Source organism: Megalops cyprinoides, chromosome 2 (assembly GCF_013368585.1).
Source record: "Megalops cyprinoides isolate fMegCyp1 chromosome 2, fMegCyp1.pri, whole genome shotgun sequence".
Taxonomy (NCBI): Eukaryota; Metazoa; Chordata; class Actinopteri; order Elopiformes; family Megalopidae; genus Megalops; species Megalops cyprinoides.
This window is the reverse complement of record NC_050584.1, coordinates 37,588,307-37,602,161: the sequence shown is the minus strand read 5'-3', so window position 1 is coordinate 37,602,161 and position 13,855 is coordinate 37,588,307. Positions and strand designations below refer to the sequence as shown.

Genomic DNA, 13,855 nt, shown 5'->3' with positions numbered 1-13,855 from the left:
CATGCAAAAAAAGAAAGAAAAAAAAAACAGAAACAAACAGGATATACTTCTGTAAATATGTATACAACTTTGGATTCTTGGCTTTTTTTTCAGCATGGATCCTGGATCCTGCTCAAATGTCCAGGTTGAAGGCCCTCATGAGTAAGTCCAGGTCTCCGATGTTGGCGGCCTGGAAGAGTTCGGGCTGGTCCATCATGGAGAGGGCTATTCTGAGGGCGGCCCAGATATTTCCAGACATGACCTGATGAGAGAGCTGTCGACTCCTGGTCTTCCTCTGAAGATTCAGCGCTGTCAGGAAGTTGCTTGCTGCCTCCCTGTCAGTGAAGAAGTGAATGTTTTTGTCAGATGGTAGTGCTCATTCAGAGTTCACTGTTCTAATGCCACACGTTGCACACCTAATCAGGAGTTTATGAGCGTCCTTTTATGGGGATATTTTGTTAACTTAAGTCTTAACTGTGTAGACTGTGTCGTCAATCCAAGAGTGTGTGAGGTGCAGTATGCATTCTGCGTTTAAGTTTCCAGCATCCATGTGTTCATATGTGCTGCCACAGTGTTGTCAGGGAGACAGGTGATTTTCACACACAACTGTAAGAAAATGGCCTCTACACACACTCCATACTTTACACATGACATGAATGGTGATGTCAAGCCTTATTGTAAGCCATATGGGGTTCCTTCTATGCATGATTCATGCATTCCTAATATAATCTGAGGCCAAATAACAATGAGAACATATTCAAGGGCCAAGGCATTTTCACGCTCTGATTGTAAAGGATCTCCACACAAAGGGAACACTGAAGACGGAACAAGCATGTCACTGTTGCTATTATGCTTTATGAAAAGCTGCCTGCTTGTGATTCAGTCCCTTCTAGCAGAACAGCATGGCCTTGTGGATTTATTCATCATCACCACAGAAAAGGGAGAAGGACAGGGACAGTGTGATTCCTGGAGGTCACAGAGCCCATTGACAGATCCCCTCCCCCCGTTCCTCCCTGTTCTTGTCACTGACCTGTGTGCCCCCAGGTTGATGCAGCTGATGCCAAGGTTGTACCGGGACCTGATGAAGCCAGGCTGCAGTTCCAGGGCCTTGGTGTAAGCCTCCACTGCCTCCTCGCTACGATCCCCATTGGCCAGAGTGGCTCCCAGGCGGTTCCACAGCAAGTAGTCCTGGTGACACACCCAGAGAGGACACAGAGGTAATGCCACTCTTAGTGTAATAGACAGCACCATCACCTTGGAACTGACACCCTATTTTGCCACTGAAAACAATGTACAGTTGTCAATACTGTTTTTGTTGATGGGGAGTATTTTGTGCACAGTAAATTTCGAGTTGAGATTGGATTAAACATTTTTGTCCTGGATTATGTGATTAATATGTTAAAATGCCATGAACACAGTTGTACTGGTTCTGGTGTAATTCCTAGAAATAATGAGTGAACTCATAATATTTATGTTTGCAAAGCTAAACCTTTGTCAGTGGACTCTGTTTCATGGGCTGGCATGTAATTAACCTCCTTGAGCGTTATGATGCTGCTTAGTAAGTGATGTGCTGTATGAAACTACTGCAACAACAGGCTGGTGTTACTATATCTACTGTCATATTCAGTCCTGATTCCTCTGCAGGAGAAAGAATATAAACAGAGTAAATTACTAGAGACCATTTGCAATTAGTGCAAATGCACCTTACCTTCAAAGGCAGCACGGAATAGAAAGAAGACTAAAGCAATATACTCACTTCATCTATGAATAAGCCAGTGTCAGTGGTGCACTAAATGGCCTTTCACAGTTCAGGCACTTGAGGTTTGAAGGAAAGGTGTCACTGTTTTTGTGACGGCATGTGTGGTTTGCCTCCCAGCTGTCACAGGTTTGTGTCAAGATTGACTGGGCGTGTTACCTCCGGTCGGACGGACAGGGCTGCATTGAAGGCTTCCACCGCCTTGTTGTACTCGGAGCTGAGGTTGAAGAGTACTCCCAGGCCCGTCTGCAGGTCTGGGTCAATAGTGTCTGAGTTGTGCTGGACTGCCTCCAGGAACAGCTCCTTCACATCAGCCAGCAGGGTGTTGCTGCATCAGAGAGATAGGCTCATTAGAGATGTGTGGCAACAGTGCGGTGCGGCTCCCCAGAACCTCAGCTGTGGGCTGTGAAGGAAAGGAGGAGCTGCATCTACTGCAGCATGAGATGCCTCAGTCTTTTGCTGGACGTTGAAAATAAGAACAGTTTTGTTTATTTAGAGAAGAATAATCTTGTATCACTTTATATTAAGTAGGCAAATTATCAGTGTAATGGCATTGGAACTAATCTTTAACCACTATGTACAGTACATGCTGTTACAGAGTAACTGCCGTGAAACAACTTTGTAATTACAGTCTATATTAGTACATGCCCAAAACTATAAACTCAACCTTGACCCCTAACACAATCCTAACTATATGTAATAACACAAATGTGTGTTTATGTAGCAGGAACACAGAACTTGCTTGCAGTTACATGGTAGGGCATAAATTCTGTCCAACAATCTTGAGCAGTCTTGGTTTTCTCATGTCACATGAGTCAAATGAAGCAGCTCTTATCTGTTTAAATAACAAGTGAAATCTTATTGTGTGCATCCAGCCCTGGAATCCTGACTTATATAGTATTTAGTATAATACAAGCCCTAGCAAAGGGACAATTTCAGTATGCCTACCATATTCCCCCCAACAGTGGTTACAGAACCTTGGACAAACCTCCTCTCTGCTGGGATAATATTCACTATACTGAAACAAATAGGTGCTGAAATAGCCTGTCTTTAGATGAGTTATACATCAACAATTCTCAACGTTCTTTTTTTTAGAGTGATACACAATGATGAAATGTTCAGCAATAAATACACACAGCTACTGTCCCCAGCCATACTGTTGTCATCTAATCCCTGGTCACGGTGAGGACGTGTCCCGCCACAGGAACAGCGGTACAGGAATCCCCAGTGCCGTCTTACCTGGCCACAGTGGAGGACCGGGACAGCCTGCGCTGGGACCCCGGGGAGCCCTTGAGGTGGCTCTTGTTCTTCAGCAGATGCTTGTATTTGGGGTTGTGCCGCGTCCAGCTGAGGAGGGCCTCGCAGGCTTCCTGGCCCTGGCCGCTATTGGTGAGGCTCACTGCCAGTGCCAGCAGGGCCGTGAGGTTGTTGGGGTGGAGCTCCAGGCACCTGCACACGCAGCCAGGCAGAACACACTTCAAAGGGCCGCCAGGCTGACGGACTCTCATTAGCACAGTGCTACCCCAAGGCACATGCATGTCCCTCATTATTCCTGATTAAGGTCTATGAAGTTACTCCTCTCTTACCCCACCATGCAGCTAAGCCTGTATAACTCAACCCAAAAGGTTTAGTCTATATTTTTGTATATAATTTTTTGGGGTATCTTACTGCTATTTACTGTTCTGTTATTGCTTACTCCTTCAAAGTTGTACTTTACATGCAATTGTTTTTTAAACAATGCTGTAACCCATGGGAGAGTTTGTAAACTGCTTACAGGAAAGTTCTTAATAATGTGTTTTAGGTCACAATATGCTAAATTGAAAGTTGAAATTGATGTCCGCATCAGCCAAGCCATAACATCTGAAACCCCATTTATTTGGTCTTGATTAGCACCAGGCACCAAGAAAACATACTGTTTTAATAGACTATCACTGCTTTTCCATGCCATTAACTGTGTACATGTTAGCCTAAATTATTTTTTCACACACATTTGTGGTTTGACAGCATTCAGTCATACATCACATATTTGGCATCAGGCATAAACAGTGTACCTGTATTTGTGCAAGAGGCTCGTCACAGCTGTCAGCCTGTGGCTGTATATACCCTTGTCCAGTGAACACCAGGTGCTTAATTTTCTAAAGAAGGTCCTTGCCTTTTATTATATAGCTTTTCTTTCAATATACTGTTGATCATAACTAAAAGTCATCAGCTATGGTTTGAAAACTTTCTTTGCTTGCAGCCTCTGATTCTATTATTACTTTTTGAAGGTGGTCATAGAGATTACAGAGACTCGGAAGGACAATGAGGAGCCAAAACAATGTTGAGATGTTGGAATGATGAATTTCTGACATTTGGCAAATTCTAAGAAACTTGTAATCCAGATAAAACCACATCATTCTGGGACCACTTGTTATTGGTTCCTGCTCTTGCTGAAACAGTACCTGTATTACACAGCTGCATGATTCACAGTGTATATGAAAATAAACTGTTATCAGGAGCAAATAATAAATTATTTTCTTCGACCAATCTCTTGGGAAACCTAATCCAGATTTATGTAATGGACATGATGCTCTTTCAATAATAGCATCTTTGTGGGGAACAAACATATTACATGGAAGTACACAGAGGAGTGTTGTTATAGGTAGATGTATTTTTTTTTTAGATTTTTTGGGAGCTTGTGCAACTGTACAAGCTGTGGTGGAAGGGGGGAGGTTTACTGATTGTAGGGTGCAAAAGTACATAAATGAACCTGTGTGAATTTGAGTTTTTCATTCCTAGTTACACAGAACATTGTATGAGGTTTAGGTTTAATCTTTGTCAGCAAGGAGTAAAACTGTCCAAATGCTCTAGACCCTTATACAAAGCTGATGAGATTGCTTGTTTACTGTGCTGAAGCATTATGATTTAAAAAAGTCCTCATGTAATTCAAGAGCATAATATATTAAAAGAAGGGTCATGTTTCATTTTAGCCTCCCTGACTCCATTGTGAATCTGAAATATTGATGTGCCTCTTTCCATCTTCTTCCTGTGTGCTTTCACCTTGAAATGTTGCTACAGAGATTAAGCAATTTGTCACCTCCCCTCATGAAAACAAACATATTTGTCCCAACAAAAGAACCACCTTGCTACTTGTTCTGCTACTTGTTGCAGTAAAGCCTAAAACTATAATTAACCCTGAACCCTATGCATTTTAAAGAAAAGGAGCAACCAAATTCTTCACAAACTAGTCCAATATTGGCAATTTAGGTTGTATATCAAGGGTAAGCAACCCTTTGAGGTTTGTTCAATGAAAAACTTAAATTAGGTAGTTAATTATCTGGATCAATTATTGGGTTGAATTAATGCAAGAGACCATGCCCAGAAGGCACTCAGTAATTCCTTATTTACATAGATCTGGAAAAGCTTTACGGTTGTTGTACTCCAGTAACAGAGTTTTTACCCCTGTTATATAAGATTACAATGGAAAAAAGAGTATACAGAGCTGTGGCAGGTTTATTTAAAAGTCTGCAAGGGGCTGAAATAAAACCCGAGCCTGACCCATGCCCTCTATTACCTGAACCAAACCCGACCCGAAGATGATAACTTTATCTGTTACCCGACAAGGCCTGACCTCATTGGGGTGGAGTGGGGGGCTAGTAATTAACAAAACACTGTTCTGTAAGCCTATACATTTGAATTATGGCGTCTGATCATGTTCAGGAGCCACTGGATGTTCTTAGAAAATACAGTAATTGTATTTGAAAATATATTTGCAAAAATACACATCTGTTCAGCATGGCACAAATGATATTATGCAGGTTCTAATACTGAAGAGGCCAAGAATAAAATACTATTCAATCGATGTGTACCTATGATCTAAAACAAATTTTTCATTATCATGGTCTGGTCTGGTGTACGGTTGTTTTTTTGTTAAATGCTGGTGACTGCAGGTGATGGTGACACAGTACAAAAAGAGGCTATGTAAATGTGTATACTGCATAAGAAATTTGTTAAGGTGGGAGCTGTGATATTTAAAGTATTGATGGCCTGCTCAAAGCCCATTTTGCCACAGAAAACCTGGTTTAATACATGTTTTTTTTTTTTTTTTTGCTCAGAGTTTAATTAGTCAAAGAATTGTTCTAGGCCCTAAAACAGTTCAACAAATGGAACTCATTGAACAAACAATTAACCTGAAGCAATCTATACACTAATCTTTTTAACCACTTGTTATGGTGAGCAAGTAAATTTGGTGAAGTTGAAAGAATTTCTTTACACACATTATGTTTTTACAGAAACACCATTCTACAATACATTTTTACAAGGTACTCACAGTACATAACTGTCAAGAGATGTCAAATCAGATCAGAATTTAATTAGCAGGTCAATCGAACCTCATTAAGAGCTCAGCTAGAATGACAACTAACATAAACAGTAGATCCCCAGGACCAGGACTATGATTAAATAATGGCTAATAGCAAATATTAAGTAAGCAGACCGACTCTGCTGGTTTCACCTTATGTATAAAACCTGAAACAAACATTTGAATTTACAAACAAACAACAATGTAGTTAATTTTTTAAGGACAGATATGTGAGATGTGATTGAAGACTACCAGTTTACGTGTCATGGCCAAGCATTGCGTCTGTCAAATAGAGGTTCAGTAGAAGAGATGGGATTTAGTATGGTTATGGTATGGTTACACTGCTTTCATAACCCCAGGAACATCATGCAGGAACTCCTCCTTACCTCTGGAGGGAGACAATTGCTGCCTGCTCATTCTCATTCTCAGCCTGTGTGGTTCCTAAGACTTGCCATGCCTGGAGAGACAATAGGGCAAAATATTGAAAAGCTGGTTCATCACCTGGGCTTTAGAGTATTCCATAAGTGTGTTTCAGGAAAGTTAAAGCACAGTTCTACAATTAAACAACGTGCCTGTAATGCTTTGAGCTCATCCACAACATATCTAGGAGGTAAGAATTGGGAAAGCAAGTATGCAGAGTTATGGGCTGGTGGGGCACAACCCATTGCTATACAACACAGAAAGTTAGGTCCTGTTTGCGTTCACAAACATTTCTTTCTGTGCCATCTTGCCTCATTTAAACATATGGAAAGCATAAACAATCAACCATATAGTAAATACCCAAACTTAGCTTCACTTTCCTCCTCTTTCATTCTTCTTTTTTCGTCTCCATCTTAATTTTAGTGCTGCATTACATCATCAAATATGTTGCGATACCCCAGTTTATGTATCTCACCATTGGTGTCTACTTATATTCAGCCAATTGACATATATGTTCATTATAGCCAATTGAAAGTTATGTTCTGGCCTTGGCTGAAACAAATGACAGGCATCTTGGTTGTGCTTTAAAGCGTACATACTTTTATAGTATACTTTTTATAAATATACTTGTAGATTCACATTTGCCATCTTTAACATCTTAATGTCATGACATACCGTAAAAAAAAACCTGTGTTTAAATACCTCAACGTACTTATACCTCTTTTCTACATTCTATATATGTCAGAGCTCCGCCCCCTTAGCTGTGGTGTTTTTGTTTTTCCCTGTCCATGTGCTTTTGTTTTCCTTGTGTTCTAGCCCTGCCCCGCTCCCCGCCTGGTCTCCGCCCGCCTCATTGCCTCATCTCCTTCACCTGCCTGCCTGCCCACCTGCATCCCATCTCCTCGTCACCCCAGCCCTATGTCTTCCCTGTGTGTCTCTGTCTTGTTGCTAGTTCGTCTCAGTGTGTTTCACCTGTTGCGGCCCTGCTGGTGCTTCTGTCTGCGGTTTCCTGTTCTCGACCCTGCCCGTATCCAGACCTCGTTTTTTGCCTGCTGCCTTGCCACAATTGCCTGATTGCCTGCCTGCCCGGTTCCTGACCCTGCCTGCTCCGGTTTCCGACCCTGATTCTGTTCACGGACAGCCTGCCGGTTTTCAACCCTGCCTGCTTCTGATTTGCAATTTGCCTGACGATTTAAATAAAGACGCTTGGAACCTGAAGCTCCTGTGGTCCGCGCCTGAGTCCTTGCCTGAGCCCTGACATCTTTTTTGTGTTGTGCAATACCACTACATTTGTAGGATAGATTTATTTATTTATTCAGTGTTACAAAACCATACAACAAATTCTGTCATAAAAATTACCATCTCTTTGGATCAAAATTAACAAATCATAGCAATTAACCTAATTTAGTATTTTACAAACTCAATCCAAAATATTACACTTTGATGTGTCAAAATCTGAAAGAAGATGATCTCATTCTCCTCAACAGGTAAGATTGACACTAGACCAAGCTACACAAAATAATTTAGGAAACATCTGATTGGCTTGTGTTGAAATAGTACCTGTTCAGTTTGTGTGAGATAACATGGCCCAATTTGTGTAATTTTGCTTCATTCTGACATGAACAGTTTTAATGGCAGACCTATTTTTGCAAGTGTTTCTACTGATAGAGAATACATATTTAGTATGTGTGAGGTTTGATTGATTATGCAGCCAACATAGCACTTGACAGAGTCTCACTTGGTCATATTTCCCAAAATTATGATAATCACTAAGCACATCTCAAATTTTATATTAATTCCAGAATATTACATCAGAAAATGAAGATATGGAGAGCAGTCTGCTGCCTTGAGATATGAAGGAATTATGAACTCTACAGATTACTGAAGTGTCTTTTCTTCCATGGCAACAAAGCATTTTCTCAAAGGCCCGGAGTCAACAGCACTAAAACCTGGGAGACAAGCTCATCTTATTTGCCAGTGTAGCAATGACCCACCTCCTATGAGACATCAAATGGTAATTGGAGTGATGACAAGAATCTGGCATTCCACCAAATTCATTAAGTGGACTTAATGATTTGTCCTCTGTTATTACTCCATCCAGAATTAATTGGTGTTGGGCTGTTTGTTTAACTTAAAAGCTGAGCCACCCAGTGTGTTGCTTTTAGGAGAACCATCACACTACATTGTAGTCTCTCTTCAACTTCTCTTCAGGCTGCCATATTTGCCTATAGGGTGCCTATGGATATTTTAAGGGTCTACAATGAATAATAACCATCAGTTTGTTTTTACTGCCGTTACTGTGTAGTAAATCTGGGTTTTTCATTAATCTATGTTATCTTGTTCTGTGCTGTGACATTGAAATTCAATTAGTGATACGTTAAAAGGCTATTAATGTAACAATCCTGAATGATTCGAAATGAGGAGCTTGTGGAATATCCCTAAGGTTTTTGACAGTGAAGAGACGATCACTGGATCATGCAGAGAGCGAGCTAGGAATCAAATTAGTTACAGTGTGAGAGGGGTAATCTCTAAGTGGAAAAAATAGCACATTTATGGGTATTTTCTGGGTCTAATCTGCATAAAGTGTTGGCAACCCTTTTTCTGGAGAAGCAAATCCTGCAGATTGAATGGGTTCATACTTATTGCCTTGAGCATATCATCATCTGTCTTCATTCAGGTAAACAGTTGATTTAAATATGTAATTAGGAGTGGGGATGGAGCCAAAGTCACACAAATTTAAAATATGACGACTACGGCTACCTCCCGCTTACCTACATTGATCTTCTTTCCTCTTTTATTGTTATGAAATAAGCAATGCAATCCAGCCCTGAGAGACTGTGAGATGACTCATTGGTTAAACAGGATGGGAACAGTTTTACCCATGTAAATGTCTGCCTCTCCATCAGTCAAAGCCCTGTTTGCACTCAACCAACAGTCTTCCCCAGCTTCACAGGGGTATTTACAAGGGTTCAATGGACCTGTGATTGGTGAATTTGTCTCAGACCTTGGCTTGAATGGAGACTGTTTTCTTCTCAGTGGGAAGTGTGGGGATATGTTGATGGAGGCCCTGCCACGGCTCTCCTGCTCCATGTCACTGTGTTCTTTCTCACCTCAGAGTCCTGCGGGTCCTGCAGGATTGCGGCCTCCAGCAGCAGGACAGCATTGGGAAGGTCCCCCTCTCGGGATTTCCGCAGCCCTTCCTCAAAAGCATTGGGCCAGTCTTTGTACGGGTTGTCCGTGTGAAAGTAGTAGCCCTGAAACCAAACAGAACCCTCCATAAGCTGGCTGTAGCGCTTCCTGCATGCATACAAATGCAAGCAACTGAAGACAGTTTCAATATGAGTTCAATATTCAGACATATGCATCTTTCCCCAATAAACACCCCCCACTATGAATTGTATGTAAAGAACAAGTCTGACGCTCTTTTGAAATGCTCTATGAAGCATTTCATTCTGATATTAATGTTGGACCCTATTTCATCACGACAAACACTTTATTTGGCTCCACTGGGATGGGAATATTATAAAAAGAAAAATAATCTAACCTACTTTTAATTCAACTTTAGATTGCAAATGTTGACACATAACCAATACATATGTGAAAGTAACATATGGCATAGAGTCTCCCTGCGCACAGCAGTAATTACAGGATTTTGCCAGCAGTCAGCTTTTATAACCCACAACTACATTGTTTCAATTATGTGATTGTTAATTCAATTTGAGATAAAGTGTTAGATTAGTATGATCTACATTGCACACATCTGTAGGATGTTTAACTATTACTTGGAACCATCTGCCATAAGATGGTATACTTCCCTCTGTCTGCTGAGTCAAATGCAAATGTCATGCAAAGATGCAAGCACACACTGCTATGTCAGACAGATCAGTGAGGCACCTTCTCATGTGGAGAAACGCTGGAAGGGATCTGGACTTGTTCACTCTCTGTCAGCCAGTTTCTGCGGGCCAGTTCTTCCCACTCAGCCTGCATCTTGTCCCAGAACTCAGTGTCAGACTGGGGGGGGGGGGTGTGGAGAGAGAAGAGAACAGAGTTTAAGAAGGTGAGTACACAGGGAAAAGAATAATGAGCATAGAGAATGCTGTTTCCATCTGCCTGAAGGAGTACCTCTACAAAGCTCTCCCTCAGAAGTGACTCCTGATAAGCCCTTTCAGTGTCCATGTGTGCACAGTGTTTAAACATTCAAAGTCAGTATCGGTGGGCCACTAAATTTATCACTCAGCAGCCACCTGTGGTGCTTTGAATAATGAATGGCCATGCATGAATACTAATAGATGTCTGAGAGCTGAGGCCCATCCATCCCACATCTCACTTACATGAGCACTGAGCCTCTGCACTTTCCTGATTGAAACCGTACTTAGTTACCGCTTTCTGCGTTTAGTTTTTTTTTGTGACCAGACAAGAGCTACACAAAAAGCATTGAGCCTGACACCAACTGTAACAGAAGAGGAGATCAATCATTTCGTCTAACCTGAGCTGTGAAGGGACAAGGTTCAATAGACAGATGGCTGCTCTGTGTTACCCCTTGCTGCCTCTCCCCCTACCTGTGAAATAATTGGCCGCGTGCAGCACAGTCAGTCCCCAGCCCATCTCTGAGAGTGCACAGTGGCAGTGTCCATTAGCCTTGGTATAGCTCATGCAGTACACTCCACTATACAAGACTAGATTACTTCTGGTCTGGCAAACACAGTGCCACACTGAGAAACACAACTACTTTCAGAGGCTTAGTTTTGCTGATACCTCAAGCGACAGGCACTGTGTAGATACTGTGTAGACATAAAAGACACTGTTCAATGTGCTAATCCATACAACTGTATGCCTCTCTCTATAGCCAAAGCAGTGATAATGGTTCATGAGTCACTGTTCAAGTGAAATTCATTTTGTGCCATTTTATTCTGCTTGACCTTATGTCCAATGGATAATCACTCCTTGAAGCTTTGAGAACAGTACTTAAATTGGTGAGTGGGTGCTTGCAGATAATTGATGACCCTGTGACACCTCTACACATATGCAGGCCTGTAGGTCACAGATCATAGGTCAAGAAAATGGCTCTATTGACTAGTGAGTGAATAATATAAGAGAGTTGAATCCTGCTACACTCTCTTACATTTCAGTGAGACAAACATACTGCAGTTTATTTTTCTGTCTGTTCCTTAAATTGACTGTACACTATATGTCTGCTATGTGGCTGTCTTCTAATACTTCTATAGGTTTTTCATTTTGATGTAAGTAAAACTTACATACATCTGACTATGTATTGTATAGACCATGTTTTGGCCAAAACATAACCTGGTTAACCATGTGGCACTTTTTGACACTATGAACAACATGGAAAATGCAAATTTCAGTCCTTCTGTGTGGTGTCATTGCATTCATGCTGAATTCATACCACAAGGAACTGACTCCATTGCAGTACAGTACAGTAATTTGCACAAAAGAGGTATGGTTGTAGACATAGGTATATGGTGGAGGTAGATCATTGTCACTTCAGCCTGGTGGTGTTTTTCTGTAGGTCTGTTGTTGTCCTATTGCCCTGTATATTGTCACCATAGACATCATTTACACTGGGGACGCTGGGGACATCTCCCCACTACTTTTTGTCGTGGCCCATTTCGTCCCCACCACTTTAAAAAGGTGTGAACCCGTCGAACCTGTCGTTGTCCCCAGCACTTTTCACAACAAACTGACAACCATGATTGTCACCATAGTTTAGAGAGAGTTTTAAGTGATGAAGCAATCACATAAACAAAATTGTGCCTTAGGTAATTTTTCAATGAAGCAGACATACTTGATGTTTCATTCTTAAGACTGGCGATGTGATTAAGCAAAACTATCCCTTTTGAGATAGCTTGCTGGGTTGTTTAATTAAGAAATATTTCAACCTGTGCAAAACCAGAATCACTACTTTATGCATTTGAAGCCCAGCTAGGGACCCTATTAATTTCATAAGCTATCACACAAGGCGCAGCTACTACCAAGCAAGATAGCATGCAAACATGATGACTAGGTCATGGCTCACCAGTAGAGCATATTGCTGCTGCCTTGAAATTTGAACAGTTGAACTTGAACAAGTTCCACAGAACATCTATTGCATTGAAATGGTCTAAACAGCAATTCCTTCTTCAAATATATGAAATGTAGCTTAAGCTGATATTTCCAGTGAGGCTGACATCTTGCAAACATTAGTGTAGGCGTTCATCACAGCAGAGCTGTTTGTCCTGTGCATCTGTCACCAATAGCTATGGCTTCATGTGTGTGATTAGGTCTGAGACATATTGAGGAGAACACCAGTGACATGCAAGCTGCTGGACAGGGGCCTTTTGTGCTGTAGGGGTCAACACAGGCTGCCATTTCCTGCTGGGAGTGAAAGGCACCCAGTAATTGGCTGCTGTTGTTGAACAAATTGCCTGATGGATCACAGGCCTCAGGTGCACTGATGCAGCTCTAGGCCCAGAGCAGGTGGGGAAGAGAATTAACCTTACACACTTGTCACACTCATATTTGTATAGTGGCTGTGCGTTGGAGATTTCTGTTTGAAAATCAGTGGCAAGATTTCTGCATGAAGGAAGAGCATTTGCCACTGCTGTAGTCAAGAGCACTGCATCTATGACAAAGGACCAGTGTTGAGAGCCTGAAAGCAAGACCAAGAAAGGTGCCAAGACTCTAGATTTAGACTGTAACAGGAATTCAGGAGAACAGAAGAAAGTGAATTGTGTATAGTAATTAATACTTCACTATCCATTTAATCTTTATTTTATCCTTTTTATGTCTTTATGTCTGTTTAATTCATTTTAGGTGCAGTAAACAGTAAAACTGAAACTAAAAACCACTTAAAAATGGTATCAATCAGAATATGTATCATGTCATATCAGAGTTATGGCTGATTTACCGTGCAAGGTAATAAAGGAAAACATGTTAATTAGGTGATGCAATTTATATAAACTATTACATTTCATAACATCGTAACTAAAGCGGTACAGACCTGGGGTTAAATTATGATTGAATTTCCACTATCTCTGAGAGTAGGAATTACAAATGCAACAATACTTTACTCAATGACAATTTTCCTGCAGTGGTTACAGTTCCCCTCCAAAGCAATTAGACATGCATGACAAAAAAGTAAAGTGCACTGGAGTTAAGCGTGCCCTAGTACATCAAGCTAAGCAGGATATCGTAGGTATAACTCACTTCAAGTCATTGCATATATTACATAGCATGGGTACATGTCTTTTCTAACAAGAAAACAACATAATCAGTTACCATCTTTTTAAGAGATAGCCCCCAAGAGATCTCAAAATGTTTATTATAACAATAAAATACATACAATTCCTTTGTAGCTTCATTCT

The 13,855-nt window shown here is 41.1% G+C and overlaps 1 protein-coding gene across 1 annotated transcript in view; it reads right to left on the bottom strand.

Moving 5' to 3' along the window:
- Positions 1-112: 112 nt before the first annotated feature.
- pex5la (peroxisomal biogenesis factor 5-like a) overlaps positions 113-13,855 on the bottom strand; it is a 77,385-nt gene continuing 63,642 nt past the window's right edge. Inside the window, exons 9-15 of the mRNA XM_036521414.1 lie at positions 10,389-10,505; positions 9,605-9,748; positions 6,461-6,531; positions 2,975-3,184; positions 1,895-2,063; positions 1,010-1,167; positions 113-314 (exon numbers count right to left, since the gene is read on the bottom strand). Coding sequence (XP_036377307.1) covers positions 113-314; positions 1,010-1,167; positions 1,895-2,063; positions 2,975-3,184; positions 6,461-6,531; positions 9,605-9,748; positions 10,389-10,505 — 1,071 coding nt within the window. The remainder of the gene's footprint in view (positions 315-1,009; positions 1,168-1,894; positions 2,064-2,974; positions 3,185-6,460; positions 6,532-9,604; positions 9,749-10,388; positions 10,506-13,855) is intronic.